At 40.9% G+C, this 25,308-nt stretch overlaps 1 protein-coding gene across 1 annotated transcript; it reads right to left on the reverse strand.

Moving 5' to 3' along the window:
* Positions 1 to 4,913: 4,913 nt before the first annotated feature.
* On the reverse strand, positions 4,914 to 22,171 carry LOC140469401 (torsin-1A-like). The gene is made up of 5 exons (XM_072565884.1): positions 21,960 to 22,171; positions 17,139 to 17,404; positions 13,005 to 13,180; positions 11,090 to 11,217; positions 4,914 to 8,391 (listed from the first exon to the last, which is right to left on the reverse strand). The coding sequence occupies exons 1-5, from the start codon at positions 22,141 to 22,143 to the stop codon at positions 8,129 to 8,131; spliced, it is 1,017 nt and encodes a 338-aa protein (XP_072421985.1). The 5' UTR covers positions 22,144 to 22,171; the 3' UTR covers positions 4,914 to 8,128.
* Between the last annotated feature and the right edge of the window lie 3,137 nt (positions 22,172 to 25,308).

The raw sequence follows: 25,308 nt of genomic DNA on the forward strand, positions 1-25,308 counted from the left end.
GATGATTGGCAAGTGGGAGGCTTTCACAAATGTGTTATCAAGAGTTCAGAGGCATTATGTTCCTGTTAGAGTGAAAGGTTTGGTTGGTAAAATTAGGAAACTATGGATGAATAAAGATATTGAGGTTCTAGTCAGGAATAAAAAAATCATATATTACATTACTTGGAGTTTAATAAAGCTTTTGATAAGGTTCTGCATGGTAGACTTAGTAAAAGTTAGATCACATGCAATTCAGGGTGAGCTAGCCAATTAGATACAAAATTAGTTTGTCAGTAGGAGATAGATGGTGGAGTTGGAGGGTTGTTTTTCCGGACTAGATGACAGTGACCAGCAGAGTTCCACAGGAATTGGTACTGGGTCCACTTTTGTTATTTACATAAATAATTTCTAAGAGAATATAGGATGCATGGTTTGTAAGTTTGTGGATGACCGCTAAAATTAGTGGTATAATACAGTGAAAAAGGTCATCTAAGATTACAAAGACATCTTGTTCAATTGGGTCAATGGGCTGAGGAGTGGAAGATGGAGTTTAATTTGGATAAATGCAAGGTATTGCAGTTTGATAAAACAAACAAGGGCAGGACTTCCACAATTAATGGTAGGGCCTTGGGTAGTGTTAGAGAAAATAGACCTTTGGGTTTGGGTATATAATTCTTTGAAATTTATGTCACAGGTAGACAGGGTAGTTAAGAAGGCATTTAGCATGCTTGCCTTCATTGCTCAGACCATTGATTATAGGAGTTGGGCATCATGTGGAGGTTGTACAGGACATTGGTGAGACCTCTTCTGGTCGACCTATTACAGGAAGTATATTATTAAACTGGACAGGATTCAGAAAAGATTTATCAGGATGTTGCCTGGAAGAGAGGGTTTGAGGGCCAGATAGACTGGGACGTTTTTTTACTAGAGCATCAGAAGTTGATAGGTGACCTTATAGAGGTTTACAAAATCATGAGGGGCATAGATAAGGTGAATAGCAAAGGTCTTTTCCCTGTAGTAGGGGAGTTCAAAACTAGGGGGCATATTTTTAAGGTGAGAGGAGAAAGATTTAAAAAGGACATGAAGGGCAATTTCCTTTTACACAGATTGGTTAGTGTGTGGAATGAACTGCCAGATGAAGTGGTAAATGCAGGTACAGTTATAATGTTTAAACAATGTTTGGATAAGTACATGAATAGGAAAGGTTTGGAGGGATATGGGCCGAATAAAGTGTTATGAAGATGTGGATGTACTGTACCTTTAAGAAAGTCAAAAGCTAGCAGAACTACCTGACAGCACCAAGTATTCTCAACAAGATACAATGAAGCATGTGGTCCAGCAGTTAATGTAGCTGGTTGCCTGGAGACAAAAACAAATTTGAATTAGGCCAATCAGTTTAAATTATATCCCAAAAATACCAAATTCCAATCAAGTTCGAATTTAGTGCATTGACAATCTTAAAAGCCAATGACACAATCCAATGCTTTGGGGTATAAGACTGGGGAAAATTGAACAGTTGGGAGGAGAATTGCCACTAACCAACAGATGTAGACTACTAGTCAGAATTGTCCAAGAGGTACCTGTCTAGAGAAGGAGTTTGTAGAGAAAAACATTGACACTGATCGGGAGAGCAAATCTGCAAATAAAAGTTTCAAAAACAGCTGGCTGGTTTTGAAATTTGAATTTTTCAGTAAATCTTAACTGGGGGTTGTTGTGGTTCTGTTCGCCGAGCTGGGAATTTGTCTTGCAAATGTTTCGTCCCCTGTCTAGGTGACATCCTCAGTGCTTGGGAGCCTCCTGTGAAGCGCTTCTGTGCTGTTTTCTCCGGTATTTATAGTGGCCTGTCTCTGCCACTTCCGGTTGTCAGTTCGAGCTGTCCACTGCAGTGGCCAGTATATGTATACAAACACATCGACCTGGACCCAATATACCGGCCACTGCAGTGGACAACTCGAACTGACAACCGGAAGTGGCAGAGACAGGCCACTATAAATACCGGAGAAAACAGCACAGAAGCGCTTCACAGGGGGCTCCCAAGCACTGAGGATCTCACCTAGACAGGGGACGAAACATTTGCAAGACAAATTCCCAGCTCGGCGAACAGAACCACAACAACGAGCATCCGAGCTACAAATCTTCTACCAAACACTCAACTGGGGGTTTTGTTGGACTAGTATTATGGAAGGGAATATAAAAGGTAGGTTAGACGAAGGAGTTGTAAATAGTTGTTAGTTAATTATTCTCTGTGATACTATAAGAAATAAAGTTGTTAATTTTTACTTTAATTAGTTCTTGGCCTCAAATTTTCACAGATTACTGCATGGGATAAATCTTTTCTGTGTGCCTGGTGTAAGTTAAGCAGGAGTGTTTACCCCATGATGTAACAGAAGGCAGGTGGGACTAGTTTAGTTTGGGAACATAATTGGCATAGACTGGTTGGACCGAAGGGTCCAAGGGTGGCAAATGTGAAAAGACTTCTCAGGCTGCCAGTAGATAGTACATTCCATACACTGCCTGAAAGTGTGATGGGGCAGGTTGAGATGAGGCATTCAAGAGAGCACCAGACAATTGTTCAACTAAAAATGGCATCTAAGGGTATGGGGGCAAAGTAGGAACTTGGTACTTGATATGCCAAGGCATCATTAATGATGCTCATTTGAAAATCTGGTGCAAGCAAGATGACTATATGCACCTCTAGCTCCAATTCTGAATTGAATAAATCCTCTAAATTTTCCCTCATTGATTGTGGTCATTCTTTACCCTTTTTTAAATATATTCTTTCCATTATGCCAATCAACGTTGTGTTACATGCTTTAATCCCCTTAAGTTTGATATTGTCTAACTTTTTTGAAGTTAATTATAGACGGAAGGTCCTTCCCTTGGAATTTTTCTCATTGCCTTGTGCCTACTCTGCCCATTCTGAATTATCCCATCAAATGTCTGTCACGGCATCTCTATTGATCCATCTCTTTGTCGAACCTGGCAGTTGACAATTCAAGTTAGTGAGAAATGGGAGTTGGCATGTGGCATTGTGGTAATGTCACTGGATTTGAAATTCTGAGGCCTAGGTTAATGTCTGGCTGGTGGGGACAGTAACAGAGAATCATGGTTTAAAAGCTCAGCTTCAGTGTTTGCAACTAAATCAGTTTCTGGTAATAAAAACTCACCTGGTCCACTCAACTTTACTAACCTGGTTTGGTCTAAGAGTGCTTCCATGGTATCACAACATGGTTGGTTCCTAATTGCTATAGTTTCACAGCTCAAAGGCAATTGGGAAGGATTAGTGGCAGAGGATTAGGGATAGCACGATGGCTCAGTGGTTAGCACTGCTGCCTCACAGCAGCAGGGACTTGGGCTCGATTCCAGCCTCGGGTGACTGTTTGTGCAAATTCCACACATTCTCCCCATGTCTGCATGGGTTTCCTCCCACAGTGCAAAGATGTGCAGGTTAGGTGGTTTGGCCATGGAAAGTGCAGGATTACAGGGACGGGGTAGAGGTCTGGGTGGGATTCTCTTCCTGGATGGGCCAAATGGCCTGCTTCCACATTGTCAGGATTCCATGACAACAAATTGAAGTGATAGATAGGAAAGCCACAGGTTTTAGGGATAGAGTAGCAGAAGAGTGGAACGAACTTAAAAAGCAAGCAAAGGCCAAATGGGCTCCTTCTGTGTTATATCATTTTTGGGGGGGGGATTTGCAATGCAGTGATGCCAACAGCGTGCATCAATTCTCACACCATCTGAGGTTAGAATGAAGGAATATACAAAGAACTGCACGTGCTGGAAATCATTCAAATTGCTGGAAAAAACTCCCAGCAGGTCTGGCAGCATCTATGGAGTTAACCTTTCAGGTCTAGTGACCAGTCTTCAGAACTGATTGTAGCGAGCAAAAGATTGGTACATGGGAAAGGGGAGGAGTAAGTGATAGGCGGAGATGCAGACCATGGAGGGAGAACGACAGTTGGACAAAGGTCAGTCTAGGAGTATCAATAGCTGCTAATGGGGACTGCGACAATGGTTTGAATGTGACCTGGAGTGTGGGGTTTGGGTTAAGGATATGGGAAAAAGTACTCAGGCCCTAAAATTATTGAACTCTATATCAATTCCTGAAGGCTGTTGGATCCCCAAGCAGAAAATGAAATGCTGTTCTTCCAGGTTGAACTTCACTTCACTGAAGCACCATGGCAAGCCCAAGACAGAGATGTTGGCCAGGGAACATGATGGTGTGAAGTGACAGGCAACTGGAAGCTCAGGGTCAGTTTTTGAAATCAGAACTTAGGTATTCCGCAAAGCAGTCGCCCAGTTTGTGTACTGTTTCCCCAATGTAGAGGAGACTGCATTTTGAGCAGGGACTACAGTAGACTAGATGGAGTCCAGCAATTTTTGATTTTGTTTACAATGAAGGACTCTCATTCTCAACCTCTCCTCTCAACTGAGGCATGGTGACCCTCAAGTTAAACCACCAGTCATCTCTTTCTAAATGAGAGAGCAGCCTGTGGTTTGGTAGGACTATGGTGACCTTTACCTTGTATCATTCTACATAATCATATCCTATGAACTATTCCATGGATAACCCTAACTCCCTCAATGTGTGAATCCAGTGAGGATAGAAGATTGCAAATGTATTTTCAACCCCTAAGGTTTTCCTTGCAAAAAAAGTGCTCACCCCAAATGACCAGGAAATAGTGATACATTGCTTTGCAACAAGTTGTACCTTCTAGGGAAGAAAACCTGCCACCTCTTCCTCATCGGGACCTTACATGTTTTGACTGTTTAACCTAACCGTTAGACATGCCTTCATCCAGAGAAGACTTGTGTATTTAAAGGAAAAATTAGCTGTCATTTATTGAGGCTAAACCAGGACAAATAATAATGGCTAAAGATATTTCTAGAACACATGTTGAGGTTACAAAATATTTTCATTTTTTATTAGATTTTGAAATACATAACTAATTCATTATATGAATGATTTCCCCATCCCATTTTGTAGTACCACTGTAATTTATTTGCACCCCACCATAAATTGGAATTTAATCAATACTGGCCTGATACACATAAGCAGCATATTTGACCTTTTGTGTTAGCTCCTCGCTGGAGGAATAAAAAAAAATCCAATAGCTTTTCACCCTATGTCCATGTCAAATACCTGCATTTTACATCAAAGATGTAGCAGTCTTTGCAACGATTGCTACATGACAACGTGGAAACTAACAGCAGCAGGAAGCCATTTGGCCATTTGAGCCTGCTCCACCATGCAATCAGAAGTCACATGACACCAGGCTATAGTGCAATAGGTTTATTTAAAATCACAAGCTTTCGGAGCACTGCTGCTTCACCTGATGAAGGAGCCATGCTCTGAAAAGCTTGTGATTTTAAATAAACATGCTGCAACTGGTGTCGTGTGACTTCTGACTTTGTCCACCCCAGTCCAACACTGGCATCTCCACATCATCGCCATTCAATCTGATCATGGCCGCTCCTCTATCTCAACACCACATTTCTGCTTTCTCTTCCGACCCCTTGACACGTTTAACATTTAAAAACGTGTCAATATCTTTCTTCGATACACTCAGTGACTGGCCTCCACAGGCTTCTGAGGTAGTGAATTCCACAGATTGATCACCCCCACCATATGAAGAAATGTTTCCTCATCTCAGCCTAAATGGCTGACCCCTAGCTCTACACTCCCCAACTTGGAGGAGTAAAGTCTGTTATTTAGTCTGTCCATCCTGATTACTTTATGCAATTTTATCACATTCCCGCTCATTCTTTCTAAACTCTGGTAAATACAGGTGCAGTCAAACCAATCTCTCCTACAGGTCAGTCCTGTCATCCACAATATCAGCCTAATGAACCTTGACCACACTCCATCTAAGGCAAGCATGTCCTCTCTTAGGCAGAGAGCACAAAACTGCACACAATACTCCATATGCAGTCTCACCAAGGCCCTGTACAACCATAGTTATACATATCACTTCTGAACGCAAATGCCTTTGTAAATACATAGTCATAGAGATGTACAGCATGGAAACAGACCCTTCAGTCCAACTCGTCCGTGCCGACCAGATATCCCAATCCAATCTAGACTCACCTGCCAGCACCCGGCCCATATCCCTCCAAACCCTTCCTATTCATATACCCACCCAAATGCTGCAATTGTACCAGCCTCCACCACTTCCTCTGGCAGCTCATTCCATACACGTACCACCCTCCGCGTGAAAAGATTGCCCCTTAGGTCTCTTTTATATCTTTCCCCTCTCACCCTAAACCTATGTCCTCTAGTTCTGGACTCCCCAACCCCAGGGAAAAGACTTTGTCTATTTATCCTATCCATGCACCTCATAATTTTATAAACCTCTATAAGGTCACCCCTCAGCCTCCGATGCTCCAGGGAAAACAGCACCAGCCTGTTCAGCCTCTCCCTATAGCTCAAATCCTCCAACCCTGGCAACACCCTTGTAAATCCTTTCTGAACCCTTTCAAGTTTCACAACATCTTTCCGATAGGAAGGAGACCAGAATTGCACGCAATATTCAACAGTGGCCTAACTAATGTGCTTCATCTGCCTGTTTATTTTGCAAAGTATCCCGTACTCCAAAAATCAATGTAAAGGAATTTCTCCTAATCTTTCTTCACCCTCTTCATAATAACTTTAAAATTGATTAACTTTACCCAGTGCTTCCCCAATGCACATTATACTAAGCAGCAGTATAATCTGAAAGTCTGTTTGGGATAAATGATGAATAGGGAAACAATTCCTGGGTGAGTTATTAAACACAGTAAATAAAACGCAGAGCAGCCAGAATTGCGTAGTGTTGCTGTTCTACTTGAAAAATAAAATCTGAGTTAATAATTTCAAAGTTATAACAATATTATATCTAACAATGGTAAAACCAGAATCAAAGTACAACCCAAGAAATAAGTGTTTACATACAGATCTGTAATTTAAAAAAATAAACTTCTAGATTAGTCCAACAAACTTCCCATTTGTAACATGCAGTCATATCAAATGTTCCCATTTACAAGGTGATAAGAAGAAATGTGCAAACATGAACACTCCTCCAAAAACAGTTTCCATTCCCTGTACCTGTTTATTTCAGTGTCATCATTCTACAGCCCCATTGAGAGCTATTCTTTTGTGAAATTAGGCCACAACTAAGTTATTGAAGAAAAGCTAAGACAAAAAAAATTTCAAGAAGATACACTTTCTCCTTGAACCATTTTCCATCATTCAAGTGTAATCTGAATACATTCATTAGTGCAAAATTACTGTGGACTCAGAGCCACTGGAATCTAGACTAAGGTTGCTGAAAAATGTTTCATTTTTGATATTTATAAACTAAGAGGCACAAGACAGCGAACATAACAATTACAAGCACAAGAAAGAGCCAGATACACAGTGAGGGACAGAAGAACAGAAATACATTGAGAGACAAACACATACAAAAAATTGCGAGAGAAAGAGAGAGAGAGAGAGAGAGAGGAGATGGTGAGGAAAAGAGAATTTATATCATTAATATGCATTAAATTTAGACTCAGGATTTAACTGTGAAAGGCACACACATTGCCCCAATGCAGAACAGAACCCAACATACAGAAATGGTTCCTAAAAGTCTGATTAAAACCTCATTCCCATACAACATTAAAACATGGCCACCACTTAGTAGTTACTTGTGCTAGACACATGAAACAGACTCAGCAAAGAGTTATTCAGCAAATAACAGCTAAAAAAATTACACACTATTTCAGTGCATGGTCAAAGAACATAAGTGAATTTTCGGTTGTAGACTTGGCATGTTGCTATAATTATAATTTTCATTTCCTCTTAAGTACTTAGAACATCAGGCTAGTTTTTGGCTCACAATCCTTAAGTTTCATTCAATCAAATGTCAAGTGCAAAGCTCACTGTTTATACAAAGATATAAAAATGCCGAAATAATAGCTTCAGTTTTGCAGTCTTGATTTGTCATAGAAACAGAATGCTTCACACACAAAATGTTAAAAGTTTCAGTAAACTCGGGATCAAGTCTTTCATTTATGTAAACATTGAAGTGTTCAGCCTGGAGTTCTCCAAATAAATAGGGATTTCATCATTTGATTTTCTTCACTGTGATGCATCATAGGCATTTAAATAAAAAACAGAAATATTCTACAGTTTTGAATCTGCGGCTGTCCAATAATTCACCTTTGCAGCCACAGTTTTGCAGCCCTTGACTGAAAAGACTCTTTGGTCCTTTGGGAAGTATACCATCTCTTCGGCCACTTTGATGGCCACTTGGTCAACATCTTCAAGATGCCGCGTGTACAATTCAGCTTTTGCACACAACACAACATGCTTGTACTCCAGTGGCAGAAAAGGAATAAAATAATCGATCAGATATTTGTCAATGAGATGGGTGTGCCAAAATCCACCTGTGGTAAGAGAAAAATTCGAAACTCGGTCACATTCATAAAATGCTTAGGTGCTCAGATTCCTATTAGCATAAACCTTCTTGTTTATCCAGTATAATGCCAAAATAAACAATATGTTAGAATCATCAAATCTCTATCTTGTGGAAGCAGGCCATTTGGCCCATCAAGTCCATACCTGCAGTAATTTTTAACAAAATTGAAATCATCCAGCATCTTTCATCAGATGTCCCAAAGAACTTTATAGCCTATTAACCTTTTTAGAAGTGTGGACTCTATTGTAATGCAGAAAATCCAGCAACCAATTGGAGCACAGTAAGCTCCCATAAGCATCAATGTTATAGACCAGACCAGATTCCCTCAAACCAGTTTAAGGAAGTAGCCCAGAAACTAACTTTCCTAGTTGTTTTAAGCAGGTGTAAGTGTATATCCCAGGAGTGATACAGCCTAATCACTTAGTTTCAAACAAAATAGAATTTATTTGCAGGATTACCAAATTAAACAAACAGAAGAGAACAAAATAACTTCACCTGAAAACCTAACAGATTATCTCAACAAAGTTTGGGAGAAGATTTGTAGCTCAGGTGCTCGTTCTTGTGGTTCTGTTCGCCGAGCTGGGAATATGCAAGACAAATTCCCAGCTCGGCGAACAGAACCACAACAGATTATCTCAACTTAATGATGCTGTTCCAAATATTTGCAACAATCACCAATAAACATCCCTTTTCAAAAAAATAAGAAAAATCCAACACAGGGTCTTACAGGAGAGGAAAAGAGATAGCAGAGAGATTCAGCATGGAACACCTTCTTCCATGTAGCTGTTTCTTTGACCAGCAGTCTTGAACCCAAACCAAACAAGACCAGAGAAAAGCTGAGCTGGGAGAACTGGCCCGTTCCCTTTCATTGTACAAGTCATTTTCTTACAACTTGGTTGTTGACTTAGGAAACATCTGTAGCCATTATTAAAGTGGCTAGCTCAGACATTTTGGAACCTGTGTCTTTAGACACCTCAAGTAAAAAAAAAAACAAGGACTACATAACCTTGTTAAAGGAGCAGTACTATCACATTACATTGCCAACTCTTTTTACTGAAACTGTTGGGGTAATATTTATTCCTGCAAACAACTGCTTTTCTTTAAAATAATGAAACTAGAATCTTTAACTTTCATCCATGGGAGCAGACTGGACCTGTTTCTCACAACTCACCTCTATGATGCCACCTCTGGCAATCCTTCTCTCCCTTAGAATTGCACCTGGGAAAGTCAACCTAGATTTTGTGTTCAACTATCTGAAACATTTCAACAATCTCCTGACTGAAAAGTGAATATGCTTCCCCCAAGGCACAGATGGTAGCAAATGGCAAATATGCACAAGTGAAATATGCATTAAAAATTGTTAAGTAATGAAATCATGCCATTCACCTTAAATTGGTGTCCTTTGGTTTTTAACCCTTCCACCAATGGGAACGGCTTCCCTCTGTCTAGTCTGACTTAATCCCTCCAGACTTGAACGCTTATGAACCTTCTCTATGGAGTAGTCCCAGTTTCTCAAAAAATATCCACATTATGCAACTTTTCTTGTAAATCTGTTCCTCTTCTTTTTGAAAGCCTTCACACCCTTTCTCAAGGACGATGACCGGAACTGGACACAATACTCATTTGAAACCAAGCCAGTGAAGTTCAGCTTAACCATTACAGTATTTCACAGCATTTTTTAGAGTTGCAATTTATTCATTCACTGGGATCCACTAACTCCACCTTTAATAGTTTGCTCAATCTGCACTTAAAAATTGAACAAGGATGCTTATACTCACCTTGTGCTCTCATCGTATAACTCAGGAGACTATTCAGTCTATCGTATCTGTCATATCTTCAAAACTATCCTGTCTGCTCTTTCCCTATAGCTCTCAAAAGTAGGCATCCATCATTTGTGAAAATTGTTTGAAGAGAAAATAAAGCAGCTTTATAGGGTAATAGTGGAGCCTAACTGGATAGATCATTCAATCAGACAGGATATACTGAGCATTCTCCTTCACTGCTTTAAGATTTTGGAAATGGGTAAAATTTTTAAAAATCTTCAGTCAGGTAGATAAGTATATTTAAAACCTGGAAACTTGGTATTCAAATTTTTTCATTTGGATTATATTACTGACAGATTTTTGCTTTTACGTTCAGAAAAATAAGATATGGAAAGGCAGCACTAGAATTTGGAACAATTGGAGAGAATCATTTATGGAATCACTGGAAGATATAGAATAATTGGAAGGACATGCTGTAGTTCCACCAAAGCATGGTGAGTTGGAACCATTTCCACCAAAGCTCAAATAAATTCAATGGGATACTGGTGGGTTGGTGAATCGGTATAAAATTGGCATCATAGAAACAAAGTCACTGTCAACCCTCCATAAGATGTTGGAGCAAAAGCAGGCCATTTGGCCCATTGAGTCTGCTCCACCATTCAATGAAATCATGCTGATTTGATAATCCTCAACACCACTTTACTTCCTTATCCCCATAAAAGGATTCCCTTAAAAGATTAGAAGCCTGTCTATCTAAGCCTTGAATATGCTTAGCAACACAGCTTCGACAGCCCTTTGTAGTAAGGAATTCCACAGATTCACTACCCTCAGAGAAAATAAAACATTATGTCTTTAATAGGCTTTTCCATTCCCTGTTCAAATAAATTCTGAACCACGACTTACTATTTTTGTTGTTATAGACTTCTAAGGACAGACTATTCTCCAAGTTTTTCTGTTGAATATCTTCCCTTTTCATCCCACGCTGCCAGAAATCTAGCACAATATCATTTATCTTCTCACCACCAGCATTGCTACTCACAAAGAAAGTAGAGACAGATTACTTTACTTCAGTTCACTTCCATTAATGTTCACTTCAGGAACATAAGAGTAAAAAAAAAATCAAAGATTTTAAGTGATTGGCATCAGAACAACAGGCGAAATGGAGGGGTTTCTTCAAGATATCAGTTGTGGCTCAGTTAGTCAAACTCTTGTCCGAGTCAGAATGTTATCAGTTCAAGTCGTACTCCATGAACTTAGCAGGAAAATCGAGGTCAATAGTATCAGCACATCTGTCTTTCCCATGAGATGTTAAACTGATTGATTAAATTCGATTCCCTACAGTATGGATTGGCATCTGGAGAGCTTGCTGTGCACAATGTGACACTGACCCGGTATTCTGGCTTTGTGATCTTGTTTGAGGGATAAATGTTGGCGAGGTTAGCAAATATAACTTCCCTGTCGTTCTTTCAAATATTGCCATGGGATCTTTTACATCTTCTTCAAAGGCCAGCTAGGATATTGGAGCATCAGACTGCCAGGGTTGGAGGGTTTGAGGCTGGAGATGTTTTCCCTGAAGCTGAGGGGTGACCTTATAGAGGTTTGTAAAACCATGAGGGGCATGGATAGGGTGAATAGTCAAGGTCTTTTCCCTGGGGTGGGGGAGTCCAGAACTAGAGGGCATAGGTTTAGGGTGAGAGAGGAAAGATATAAAAGGGACCTAAGGGGCAACTGTTTCATGCAGAGAGTGGTGTGTGTATGCAATGAACCACCAAGGAAGTGGTGGAGGCTGGTACAATTACAACATTTAAAAGGCATCTGGATGGGTATATGAATAGGAAGGGTTGGGAGGGATATGGGCCAGGTGTTGGCAAATGGGACTAGATTAGGTTAGGATATCTGGTCGGCATGGATGAGTTGGACCAAAGGGTCTGTCTCCGTGCTGTTCATCTCTATGACTTGATGTTACAGTATTAAAGCTGATATATAAAAGCAAGTTGCTGCTGTTAGAAATCCTTCCTAATTTTCATTTCTTTGGCAGAGATATGTAATAGGCAACTGAACTGATGCTTCTCACATTATGCTATTGCTCAAAGTCAGCATTATTTTCCCCGTGAACGCCACCACTCAAACAATCCAGGCATGTCCCTATATCCTACCCTAAAGGAGATCCTGAATAGTGTTAACAAGGTGAACAAGGAAAGGATGCTTTCCTTTGAATTAAGGGACAGTTTTAAAATTAGGAGTTACCATTTCTGGACACAGATGAGAGAAAGTTTTTATTTCTCCCTCAGAGCATTATGTGACTTTGAAACTGTATACCAGAAAGTGGCAGAGACAGGGCCATTAAATATTTTAAGACAGAGGGGCATAGATTCTTGCCAACAGGAGAATCACATGTTACTGTGATAGCTGGGAATGTGGAATGTGACACACAAATAGATCAGTCATAATCTTCTCAGTTCGAGCCTGTCGCCTGATGGGGCGAAATGGTCTATGTATGTGCCTAGTTTGACTGTTGATATGTTTATGCAGAATAAAGAAGGGAACGAGGGGTAAGTTCACTGGTCAAATCATATGGGATGCATCCATCAGGCAGCTCTAATCCATTTCCTAATTGTAGGCCAAGATGGTAATGAATTGAGGGGCACGCTCCCTGGCCTGGCTTGGCCCTCTGACATGCTTCAGTTATGCAGTACCCTACTTTTGAACCAAGAAATTTGGGTGCTTCAAAGTGATTTTCCCACATGCAATAGGATGACAAAATAAAAAGCATAACAGCTTAAAAGTGCAACATATCCAAAGACCAGCTTATACTTGCCTCAGGAAGATGAACATTGCCTTTCGATAAACCACTCCATCAAGGTGGCTGTAGTATTCCAGAAATGGCTTAATGGAATCAATGAGCTCAGGGTTCATTTTGTCCATCTCATCAAAAATAAACAGTGACCGCTTACACAGGCTAACATTCCCGCGAATCCAGTCCTGCAACTGTTGCTGAATTAATTCAAAATAGAAAATAAAAATTAAAACTGAATGTTTGCATCTAGTTAAGGCCAAATGTCTTAATCTTGGAGTATCAGTTGTGTTGACAGCATCATTCTTGGTAGCACCACATCTTCAACTACCTCTTTTAAAGTTCATGCTGCTTTCTTTATTTTTAACAATTCAGATAAAAGCTACAAATATTAATTTCAACTCATGAAATTCTTACATGGAAATGCATGTGAATAGTTTAACTTAATATTTATGCAGGGATAAATAAAACTACCAAAGTGGGCATTAGTGTCAAACATTACCACCACCTGTGGCTGCTTATAAAGGCATATCTTTAGCCAGATTGGAGAAAATTGGCCAATTGTCGCACAAATCAGATTGCTTAGTGACTGACATTATAGAACACTTGTGGATACAGTTTTGCCTATGTTTGCTGTAGTTTATACAGACTGTAGACTGAGTGCTGTAGCACATTGTTTAAAAGCCGGTTTTGCTGAGTAAATACATTGATACAAATTACATTCCCTGCTCTGAACCCTGCCAAATGTCCCACCCTAATCCCAATTCATTGGCTGACATGTAGGGTGCTAGTAGAGATTCAGCTAACATGGAGACTCCTCTTCCCCCAAACACATGCTTCAGTCTTGCGGTATATTACTCTTGAACCAAGAAATCTGGATGCTTCAAAGTGATTTTCCCCACATGCAATAAGATGAGGCAACATCACAAAGTATGAATTGCAATGTGTGCTGTGAATGTATGCATTCACATTCACAGAATTGTTTCATAAAGAATGTACTTCAATGAATTACCCAAAGTCTTCTCAATGTAACAGAGCCATATATGATACAGAAGGGTGTCAGTAAGTCCATGATGGTTCTCTGTGGAGCAATCCAGATGTTCATTTCCACATTCTATCTACGTAGCCCTGCAGGTTTATTATCCCTGGGTGTACATTCAACTTCCTTTTGAAATCCACCCCCTCTGGCAGACAAAGATGAGTGTGGTCCGAAGGGAAGAGTATCAAAATGGGCCAAGGCCAATAATCTCAAAATTCAGCAGTAGCTGGGAAATGTGAATTGGGGGCAGCTATTTGAAGGGAAGTCCACATTTGAAATGTGGGAGGCTTTCAAAGATAGGTTGAAGCTAGTGCAGGATAGGCATATACCTTTGAAAACATGGGATAGGAAAACATTGGATGACAGGAGGAATTGTGCGACTAGGCAAGAGGAAAAGGGAAGCATACATAAGGTCCAGGCAGCTAAGAACAGAACGAGCCCTGGAGGAATATCGGAATAGTAAACCACAATCTTAAATGAGGAATCAAGCAGGCTAAAAGGGGTCATGAAATAACTTTAGTGAGCAGAATTAAGGAGAATCCCAAGGCTTTTATTCATATATAAAAGGCAAGAGGATAACTAGAGAAAGGGTTGATCCACTAAAGGATAAGGAAGGAAGATTGTGTGTCGAACCTGAGAAAATGGGTGAGATTCTGAATGATTACTTTGCACCAGTGTTCACTGAGGAGAGGGACATGATGAATGTTGAGATATAAGTTTGCTTACTCTGGATCATGTTGACATAGGAGGAAGGATGTGTTGGGTAGGTGAAAGTATATTAAAGTGGACAAATCCCCAGGATCTAGTTTGCTAAGAGAGGCGAGAGGAAATAGCTGGGGCCCTGACAGATATCCTTGTAGTATCCTTAAACATAGGTCAAGTGCCGGAGGATTGGAGAGTTGCTAATGTTGTCCCCCTGTACAAGATGGGTAGTAGGGATATTCCAGGTAACTACAGACCAGTGAGCCTATTGTCAGAGGTGGGGAAGTTGCTGGAGAAGGTACTGAGGGATAGGATCTATTTATATTTGAAAGAGAATGGGCTTATCACTGATAGACAACATGGTTTCGTGCAGGGGAGATCGTGCCTTACCAACTTGAGAGTTCTTAGAGGAAGTGACCAAGTTGATAAATGAAGGAAGGGCTGTAGATGTCATATACATGGACTTTAGTAAGGCATTTGATTAGGTTCCCCATGGTAAACTAATGGAGAAAGTGAAGTCATATGGTGTGCAGGGTGTTGTAGCAAGGTGGATAAAGAATTGGTTGAGCAACAGGAAACAGAGAGTAGTAGTTGAAGGGAGTTTCTTGAAATGGAGAAAGATGACCAGTGGTGTTCCACAGGGATCAGTGCTGGGGCCACTGTTGTTTGTGATATACATAAATGATCTGGAAGAGGGCATTGGTGGTCTGATTGGTATGTTTGCAGATGACACAAAGATTGGTGGAGTAGCAGAAAGCATAGGGGGTTGTCAAAGAATACAGGAGGATATAGATAGACTGGAGAGTTGGGTGGAGAAGTGGCAGATGGAGTTCAATCCAGGCAAATGTCAGGTGATGCATTTTGGGAAGTCTAATTCTAGAGCAAATTATACAGTAAATGGAAGAGCCTTTGAAAAACTCAATGAGCAGAGAGATCTGGGAGCTCAGGTACCGTGAAGGTGGCTGCACAGGTAGATAGTGTGGTCAAGGCATATAGTATGCTTGCCTTCATTGGGGTATTGAGTATAACAGCTAGCAGGTCATGTTAAATTGTACAAGACTCTGGTTCGGCTGCATTTAGAATACTTTGTACAGTTCTGGTCACCACATTACCAAAAGGATGTGGACGCTTTAGAGTGTGTGCAGAGAAGGTTTACAAGAATGGTGCCTGGTATGGAAGGTTCTAGCTATGAAGAAAGGTTGAGTAGGTTAGGATTGTTTTCATTAGGAAAAAAGGAGATTGGGAGGACATAATTGAGGTCTACAAAATCATGAAGGTTATAGACAGGGTGGATAGAGATAAGCTTTTCCCCAGGGTGAGGGATTCAATAACGAGAGATCACGTGTTCAAGGTGAGTGGAGAAAAGTTTAAGAGGGATACACATGGAAAATACTTTACACAGGTGTTAGGTGTCTGGAACACGTTGCCAGCAGAGGTAGTAGAGGCAGGCACAGTAGATTCATTTAAAGTACATCTGGACAATTACATGAGTAGGTGGGGAGCAGAGGGATACAGATAGTTAGGAATTGGGTGATAGGTTGAGACAGTGGATTTGGATTGGCTTGGAGGGCCGAAGGGCTTGTTCCTGAGCTGTAAATTTTCTTTGTTCTTTGTTTAGAGGCAGCAGGTTCCGGTTTGTGACCACTCGCTGCATTAAATGTTCTTCCTCACATCACTTCTGCATCTCTCATTTGAAATCTTAAAACTATCTCCTCTAGTTCTTGGGCCAACAGCCAATAGGAACAGCTTTTCTTGGTGTATCTTATTCTGACCAGTCATCATCATCTACACTTCCATCAAATCTTTCCTTCATCTACTTTGTTCCAGCACTTCTCCAAACTTTATAGTTAAAAGAAAACAGACCTGAAAGGATTCTGTTGTGTCCCATTAGCTTGCGGTTAACACACTGTATAATATGAATTGTGTTTCATAGGCAGGGGAGCCAAAGATTATGGGGGGGATAGACAGGGAAGTGGAGCGCAAACAGATCAGCCATGATATTTTGAACAATGGAGCAGGTTTGACTTGTCCAATGGTCTGTTCCTGAGTCCTAACTTTCTATGCAGGATAAAAACAAAACTGAAAAAAATGGGGATAGAGAATATTCTTCAGAATTGGAAGGTGCTACAAGTTTTAGGACAGGCAGTAACAGGATGTATGTTGTCACTTAAAATGTAGGCATCAGTGCAGCACTATTTTGTTCCAACATTGCTGAGCCAATGAAAAGCTTCAATTCAGTATTCTCAGAGTCCAACTCAGCTGGATCAAGGTAAATCTTCTGGTTTGATAGGACCATACAGAAGGAACCTTACTCTGTCTAACCCAAGCTGTACCTGCTCTAGGAAAAACCTGCTCGGATTTTGAATCCTGTACAAGTGATGCAAGAGTATGACAGAGAAAAACAAGTTGATAATTACTATATACTTGCTGGTATGTTGAACATTGGGGAAGTGGTAAGAAGTCACAAATTTATGAACATATTTACTGTCCATTCCATTTTTATACAGGCTTTCAGCTATTATTCTACTGACAAAGCTTTTGCCAGTGCCAGTCCAGCCATGTAGAGAAAGGGTGAGAGGTTTCTTTGCATCCTTATTACTCAGGAAGCCTTCGATTGCCTTTGGAATCACATCCAATGCAATATGTTGTCCAAACAGCTGCTCCTTTAAGGAGGTTTCCAATCCTATTTTAAAAACAACCAGAAACAGATAAATACACACACAGGACTCATGCAATACACAGCTACAGTCAGAGAGAAACAGTACAGCAGCTAAGTGTAAAAGTAATCGGGTCATGATAGTAAGGGATTTCAACATCCCCAACATTAACTGGGGTAGTCAGTGTGAAAGTTTAGAGCAAGCAGTATTGTTAAAATGCATCTAGTACAGCTTTTAAAATCAGTAAATGGAAAGCCCTACAAAGGAGGAGGTAGTGCTGAACTTAATTTTAAAGACAAGAAAGCTGGGCAAGTGGTTGAAGCATCAATGGGGGAGCATTTTGCAAACTGCGATTATAAATTTGTTCAACTCAAAATTGTTATGGAAAAGAACAAGAACAGACAAGGGATAAAAATCAAAATTCGCAACTGGGTTCTCACCAATACAACAATTGGTGGATGTTAAATAATAACATAAGAATAGCATTAGATTACAGGAGAATATACACCAGCCGGCCAGCCAGATGGGCCAATCAGTGGAACACAGAATTCAATCCGGATAAATGGGAGCTGATGCATTTGGGCAGAACAAACAATGAATGTTACGACACTGTGAAGCACTGAAGATCAGAGGGACATAGGTGTGCATGTCCAACAGTTCCTTATGGTGTCAAGATGGATAGACAAAGTGGTTAAGGAGACATAGGGGATACTTCCCTTTATTTGTCAAGGCATACAGTTTAAACTGTACAGTGCATTGCTGAACTGACATTAATATGTACAGTTTTGGTTTCCTTATTTGAAACTAAAAATATAATTGCATTAGCAGTTCAGAGATGGTTCACAACTCAGTTCTGGAATGAAGGACTTATGTTATGAGGAAAGTCTGACCACACAATGTCTTTATCCATCGGAGTTTCAAAAAAAAAAGAAACAAGGGTGACTTTATTGAAACTTAGAAGATCTCAAGGAGATGGGATAGGATGGACATTGGGAGGAACTTCACAGGATAATGAAGTCTCTTTTTTAAAAACAGAGTTGAGGAGAAATATTTTTCTCTCAGACAGTCACCTTTCCAAGACGTCTTTAAATTTATTTGTGGGCGGGTGAAGTCAATTTTTGACAATGAAGAGAGTCAAGGATCTGGACATAGGTTTGCTTGCTGAGCTGGAAGGTTAGTTTTCAGACATTTTGTCACCATACCAGATAACATCTTCAGTGAGCCCCGGATGAAGCACACTGGAGGTGTAGCCCACTTTCTATTTATGGGTTTGGTTTTCCATGGGTTGGTGATGCCACTTCCTGTGGTGACATCATTTCCTATGGTGATGACATTTCCTGTTTTTTTTTCAGGTGGGTGGTAGATGTGGTCTAACTCGATGTGTTTGTTGATAGAGTTCTGGTTGGAATGCCATGCTTCTCTGAATGGCTTGTCCTGGGATGGATGTATTGTCCCAGTCAAAGTGATGTCCTTTCTCATCGGTATGCAAGGATATTAGTGAGAGTGGGTCATGTCTTTTTGTAGCTAGTTGATGCGCATATATCCTGGTGGCTAGTGTTCTACCAGTTTGTTCAATGTTGTGTTTGTTACAATATTTGCAACAACAAAACCTACAGACAAACCAACAGAACACCCAGGGGACCTCAGATATTAGGGTTCTTAGCAGAGGTATGAACAAACAGCTCTGGCAAACATCAAACTTTGGGTCCGCTGTGTGGATGACACCTTTGTCAACACTAAACAAAACAAATTAGAGGAAACCTTCAAGACCTTCAATAATACCCTTACTGGCATAAAATTCACTAAAGAGGAGGAAAACAACAATAAACTGCCACTCTGAGATGTCACATTAGAGTGACCAGCCAATGGGGAACTTCAAACCAGCATCTACAAGAAAACAATACAAACAGACCAAATATTGAACTACAGAAGCAATCATCCCATCACCCATAAATGAACCTGCATTAGAACATTATTTCAATGAGACAACACACACTGCAGCACAGAGGAAAATCAACTATACAGTGTATTCAAAAAGAATTGGGGCGGCACGGTGGCGCAGTGGTTAGCACTGTAATAAGCACTACATTGGACAAACAGGCAGAAAACTAGCCACCAAAATACATGAACATCAACTAGCCACAAAAATACATAACCCATTCTCACTAAAGTATTCTTACATACAGATGAGGAAGGATACCACTTTGACTGGGACAACACATCCATCCTAGTCAAACAGAGACATGGCATTCCAACTGGAACGCTATCAACTAACACATTGACTTAGATCCCATTTATCACCCCCTGAGAAAAAGAACAGGAAATGATATCACTACCCCAAGGAAACCCAAACATATAAACAGAAAGTAAGCTATACCACCAGTGCTTCAGCTGGAGGCTCACTGGAGAGGTTACCTAGTATGGCGATGAAATGTCTGAAAATGAACTTTCAGCTCAGCAAGCAAGCCTACATCCAGAACTTCAACCTAGGCTACAAATCTTCTCAAAACTTGCTAGAGTCAAGGATTACTGGGTAAGACATTAAAGTGAAGCTGAGACCACAAAAATCAGTCAAGAGTTGATTGAGTGGTGCAGTAGGACCTAATATTGCTCCCTAGTCCTTTTTTTTTTAAAATGGGATAAATATTGACAAGGACACCATGGATAAAACCCTCTCCTGGCCAATTCCTCTTCAATATACTGGCTGTGGATTGTTAATCTGAAGAGGATCCAGAGCTTCTTTTTGATATTTCATCCAAATGATAACATCTTTAACAATATGATTGAATGAGAATGTAGGTGGTGTGCTTAGTAAGTTTGCAGATGACACCAAAAGTGGTGGTGTAGTGAACAGTGAAGGTTGTTATCTCAGAGTACAGTGGGACCTTGATTAGATGGGCTGTGGGTCAAGGATTGGCAGATGGAGTTTAATTTAGATAAATGTGAGGTGTTGTATTTTAGTAAGACAAATCAGGGCAGGACTTATACAAGTAATGGTAGGGTCCTGGGAAGTGTTGCCAAACAAAAAAAACCTGGGGATACACATTCTTAGTTCCTTGAAGGTGGAGTCACAGGTCGACAGGGTAGTAAAGAAGGTTTTTGATACATTGGTCTTTATTAGTCAATGCATTGTATATAAGATTTGGGATGTTATGCTGTGGCTATTCAGGACATTGATGAAGCTACCTTTGGAAATATTGCATTCAATTCTGGTCTCCTTGCTGTAGGAAAAGTCTTGTTAAACTTGAAAGGATTCAAAAAAAGACTTACAAAGATATTGCCAGGGTTGGAGGGTTTGAGCTCTGGGGAAAAGGCTTAATAGGCTGGGGCTATTTTCCCTAGAGGCCGAGGGGTGATCTTCTAGAAGTTTATAAAATTGAGTGGCATAGATAGGGTGAATAGACAAGGTCTTTTTCCCAGGGTAGGGGAGTCCAAAACTAGAGGGCATAGGTTTCAGATGAGGGGAAAGATATAAAATGGACTCAAGGGGCAAGTCTTACATGCAGAGGGCAGTGTGTGTATGGAATAAACTGCCAGAGGAAGTGGAGGAGGCTATTTCGACAACAATACTTAAAAGACATCTGGATGGGTACATGAGTAGGAAAGGTTTAGAGGGATATGGGCCAAATATTGGCAAATGGGACTAGATTGATTTAGGATATCTGTTAAGTATGAACAAGTTGCCGTGCTCTTCGCTTCTAGGACACTAGAAGTATGGTACCAAATAACCTCAACACTGGAGTGTCAGCCTTGATTTTTGTGCTCAAACTTTACAGTGGACCTGAACCCAGAACCTTGACTCAAATGAAACTGAAACTAACTAAGCCACAGCTGACATTCAGACAGTAAGAAAAACATCTTTATTCTTTATATAGTTTCTAAACACTATCTATAGCGTTTCATCAATGAAATTGATAAAAAGGCCAACAAGAAACAAAGAAATCAGGCCAGATTTTAAAATATAAGAAAAAAAACTAAAACATCACAATGCAGTACCTCAGTATGACTCACTGATCTAGTATCTAATTGCAGACCCTAATTCTGCACTTCACTGCTACCTAAATCCCTCCAATCCAACACCTTGTTTCATTCAATGCACACCCCCTCCAATGATGTATTTTAATTTCTACCCTTTCTAACCCTGCCTCTACCACACAAGCCTGCACCTTGCCTCTCACCATCTCCCCCAGCCCTGGGCGCTCCATCTTACTTCTATCCCCAACTCTTCAACGTGTTCCACAACCTGAACCTCTGCCTTTCCTTAGTTTGTTAAAAGTCACACAACACCAGTTCATAGTCCAACAGGTTTATTTAGAAACATTAGCTTTTGGAGCCCTGCCTTACTTTGACCTTCCTGTGCCTCAATTGTGCTCCTATTCCTAATCATGCATCTCATTACCATTTCTTCCCCACCCCACTCTGCACTTTTTACCTGCTGGCCATATACCTGGGTCTGAACTCTAACGTTGCACCTTTTACCTGCTGACCCCGTAATTAGCTCTGACCCCTGACTGTGCACATTTCACCTGCTGACCCTGGAACTAGCTCTGACCCTTGACCCTGCACCTTTTACCTGCTGACCTTTGACATCCAGCGGTACCCAGGCCTTGGTGCAACATTCCTGAAAGCGACAGCTGAAATAATAATAGGCTGTAGAGGCAGCTCCGATCAAGACGGCGGAGGTCGTGAAGGGCTCCAACGCAGCGGTCAGTCTTACGGAAAGGGACAGGGCGAAAAACATCATCACCCACTTCCCAGGCGCCATCTTTCCAAGCGCGTACGGAAATGGAAACACGGAATATTTCCACCCCGCGCGAATGGCGTGACGATACGTCACTACCGCCCCGCAGGTGGCGCCTCCGTTCCTCCCATTGGCTGTAGGCTGTGCACGTGGTCGGTGGGGCGGGGCCAGTGGGAAGGTGCGAAGATGTTCAGGTGATGCCGCCGCCATATTGTTCTTTAGTCTTTGGTGTGACTTGGGTGTCACTGACAAAACCTAAACATTCTTGTTCTTCACTAACAGGCAGTCACCTGGGTGGACAAAGTCAGAAATCACATGACACCAAGTGATAGGTTCATTTGATATCACAAGCTTTCTGAGCACTGCTCTGACATCTGATGAAGTGAGAGGGAAGTGCACAGAACACCGAATTTGTGAGCAGAGAGATCAAGGACAGATAAATCAAAAGGTCGTGTAAATGCTGTGTGTGACATATACCAGTCCAACTCATCTTGTACATTGAAGGTCCAGTACAACTGTAGATATATTACAAACCATTACTGTTCTTTTAACTGAACTTTATCCCTGTGGACTGCTTACCATTTGAGGGAGTGGAAGAGTCAACTACCTTATTGTTGACAGTTCGGGTTAACTCAAAAGGTCAGGCCAGGTAAAAGTAATAGATTTCTTACCTTAAAAACGGTTGTGAATCACTTGCTGGGATTTTTCAGCAATCAATGAAATGTTCACGGATACTATTTCTGGGACTGGATTCGGCAATTAGCTCAGTAAGCTGGAAGGTTAGTGTGTGATGCAAATTGATGCCAACATATGATCTCCCTCTGGATGTGGTCATTCATGACATCCTTGGCACCTCACCTTGCTTCATGCTTGCAGAGAGTTGTGTAACCAATTAACCCTCTGCAGTGGAGTGAGGTGATGAATTAATAACTGAGATGAGTTCTTATTCCATTGCATTGTTCCTGGATGTCTCCATGAGTAACTCCCTGCACCCTCCATTGGTTCACCTTCAGCCCTATCTTTGTGATGGAATGCCTTCCCTTTTGTAGAACATTTTCCCCATTAAGAGATTATATCTGCGCATCTAGATAAGCTCAATAGTCGGGAAGAGTTAGCAATCGTTTCATGACACCAAAATTGAGTTTAACCAATTTATAGGATTTCTTTCAAGGAGCTGAGGATGAAAGGGAACTGGCAGATGTACTGTACTTGGATTTCCAGAGCCATTTAATAACGTATAACATCAAAGGTTATTGCAAAAAATAAAAGCTTATGGTGTAAGGCTTATCAATTAGCCTGGATAGAAGATTGCATTAGAGTGGTACTGGTAAAGCACAGCAGGTCAGGCAGCATCCGAGGAGTAGGAAAATCGACGTTTCGGGCAAAAGCCCTTCATCAGGAATCTATTGTTTTTACCTGGATAGAAGATTGCTTTATACCAACTAGACAAGAGAGTATGCATTAATGAGTCTTTGTCTGATTGACAGGATGTGGCCAGTTGAGTCCTGCAGGGGTCTGTGCTGGGTCTCAATGTTTATTATTTATGTCAATGCCTTAGATAAATGTAGTAAACGCATTCAAGCTACCTTTGCAAACAACACAAAGATTAGTGAGAAGCTCTGTGTGAAGGAGACATAAGGACTTTACAGAAGGAATTAGATAGGTTGAGTGAATAGGTAAAAATCTGGCATGATGTAGAGAAATGAGAAGTTCTTCCCTTTGGCAGGAGTCATAGAATTTACAGCATAGAAACAGGCCCTTCATCCATGTCAACCAGGTATTCCAAATTAATCTACTCCCATTTGCCAGGATTTGACCCATATCTCTCTTAAACCCTTCCTATTCATACATGCATCCAGATGCCTTTTAAATATTGTACTTGTGCTACTTCCTCTGGCAGCTCATTCCATAACGTGCCACTCTCTGTGTGAAAATGTTACCTCTCAGGTCCCTTTCAAATTTTTTCCCCTCTCACCTTAAACCTTTATCTCTAATTTTGAACTCCCCCGACCTGAGGAAAATACCTTGTCTATTTACCCTATCCTCATACTTTTATATACCTCTCTAAGGCCACCCCTCATCCTCTGATGCTTGAGGGAAAATAGCCCCAGCCTATTCAGCCTCTCCTTATAGTTCAAACCCTCCAATTGTGGTAATTCTTGTATATCTTTTCTGAACCGTTTAAAGTTTAGCATCATCCTTCTTATAAGCAGGGAGACCAGAAAGAATTTAAAAAAACAAAATATTACTTAAAAGGAGAATGACTGCAGAGTTTTGAGGTGCAGAGGGATTTCAATGTTCTGGAGAATGAGTCACAAAGTTTGTGTGCAGGTACAGTGCATAATCTAGAAGGCTGATGGGATGCAATCCTTTACGATAAGAGGCATAGAACACAAGGCAGGATGTTGTACTTCAGTTATACAGGGCATGGGTGAGACAATATCTCAAATACTGTGTGTGGATTTGCTCCTGATTTTGGGAAGGATGTAAATAGGTTGGAGGTAATTCTGAGGAGGTTTATTAGATTGATGCTTGGAATGAGTGTGTGGAGTTGTGAGGGAAGGTTGGTTCCGGCTGGGTTGGTTCCACAGAATTTAGGAAACAAGTCATGAACTGATTGAAGAGTAAAAGATCCTTGATGGTCTTACCAAATTGGATGTGGAAAGACTCTCTCCTCTTGGTCAACTCAGAACTAGGGGGTACAGTTTTAAAATTAGTGTGGTTTTTTTTAGGATAGAGATGAATTTTTTTTTTCTAAGGTTGTCCTCAGAAGATAGTGGAAGTGAGGGCATTGAATATTCCTAAAGCGGGAGGAAGCGGTGTAGATGGGAAGATGGAAATGTGGAATTTGAAACACAAACTGATCAACCATGATCTTACTGAACGGTGGCTCAAGGAGCTGAATGGAGAAACGCACAGCAGGTCAAGCACCATGTAAGGAGCAGGGGGATTGATATTTTGGTCATAAGCCTTTTATCAGGAATCTGATTATGCCCAAAACATCGATTCTCCTGCTCCTTGATAATGCCTGACCTGGTGTACTTTTCCAGCACCACACTCTCAACTCTGATCTCCAGCATCTGCAGTCCTCACTTTCTTCAAGGAGCTGAATGGTCTACTTCTGCTCCTAATTTGTATGTTCACATTTTGAGAGAACCAAGAGAAGACAGAATGGTTACAGCATAGAAG

This window comes from Chiloscyllium punctatum, chromosome 49 (genome assembly GCF_047496795.1).
Source record: "Chiloscyllium punctatum isolate Juve2018m chromosome 49, sChiPun1.3, whole genome shotgun sequence".
NCBI lineage: Eukaryota > Metazoa > Chordata > Chondrichthyes > Orectolobiformes > Hemiscylliidae > Chiloscyllium > Chiloscyllium punctatum.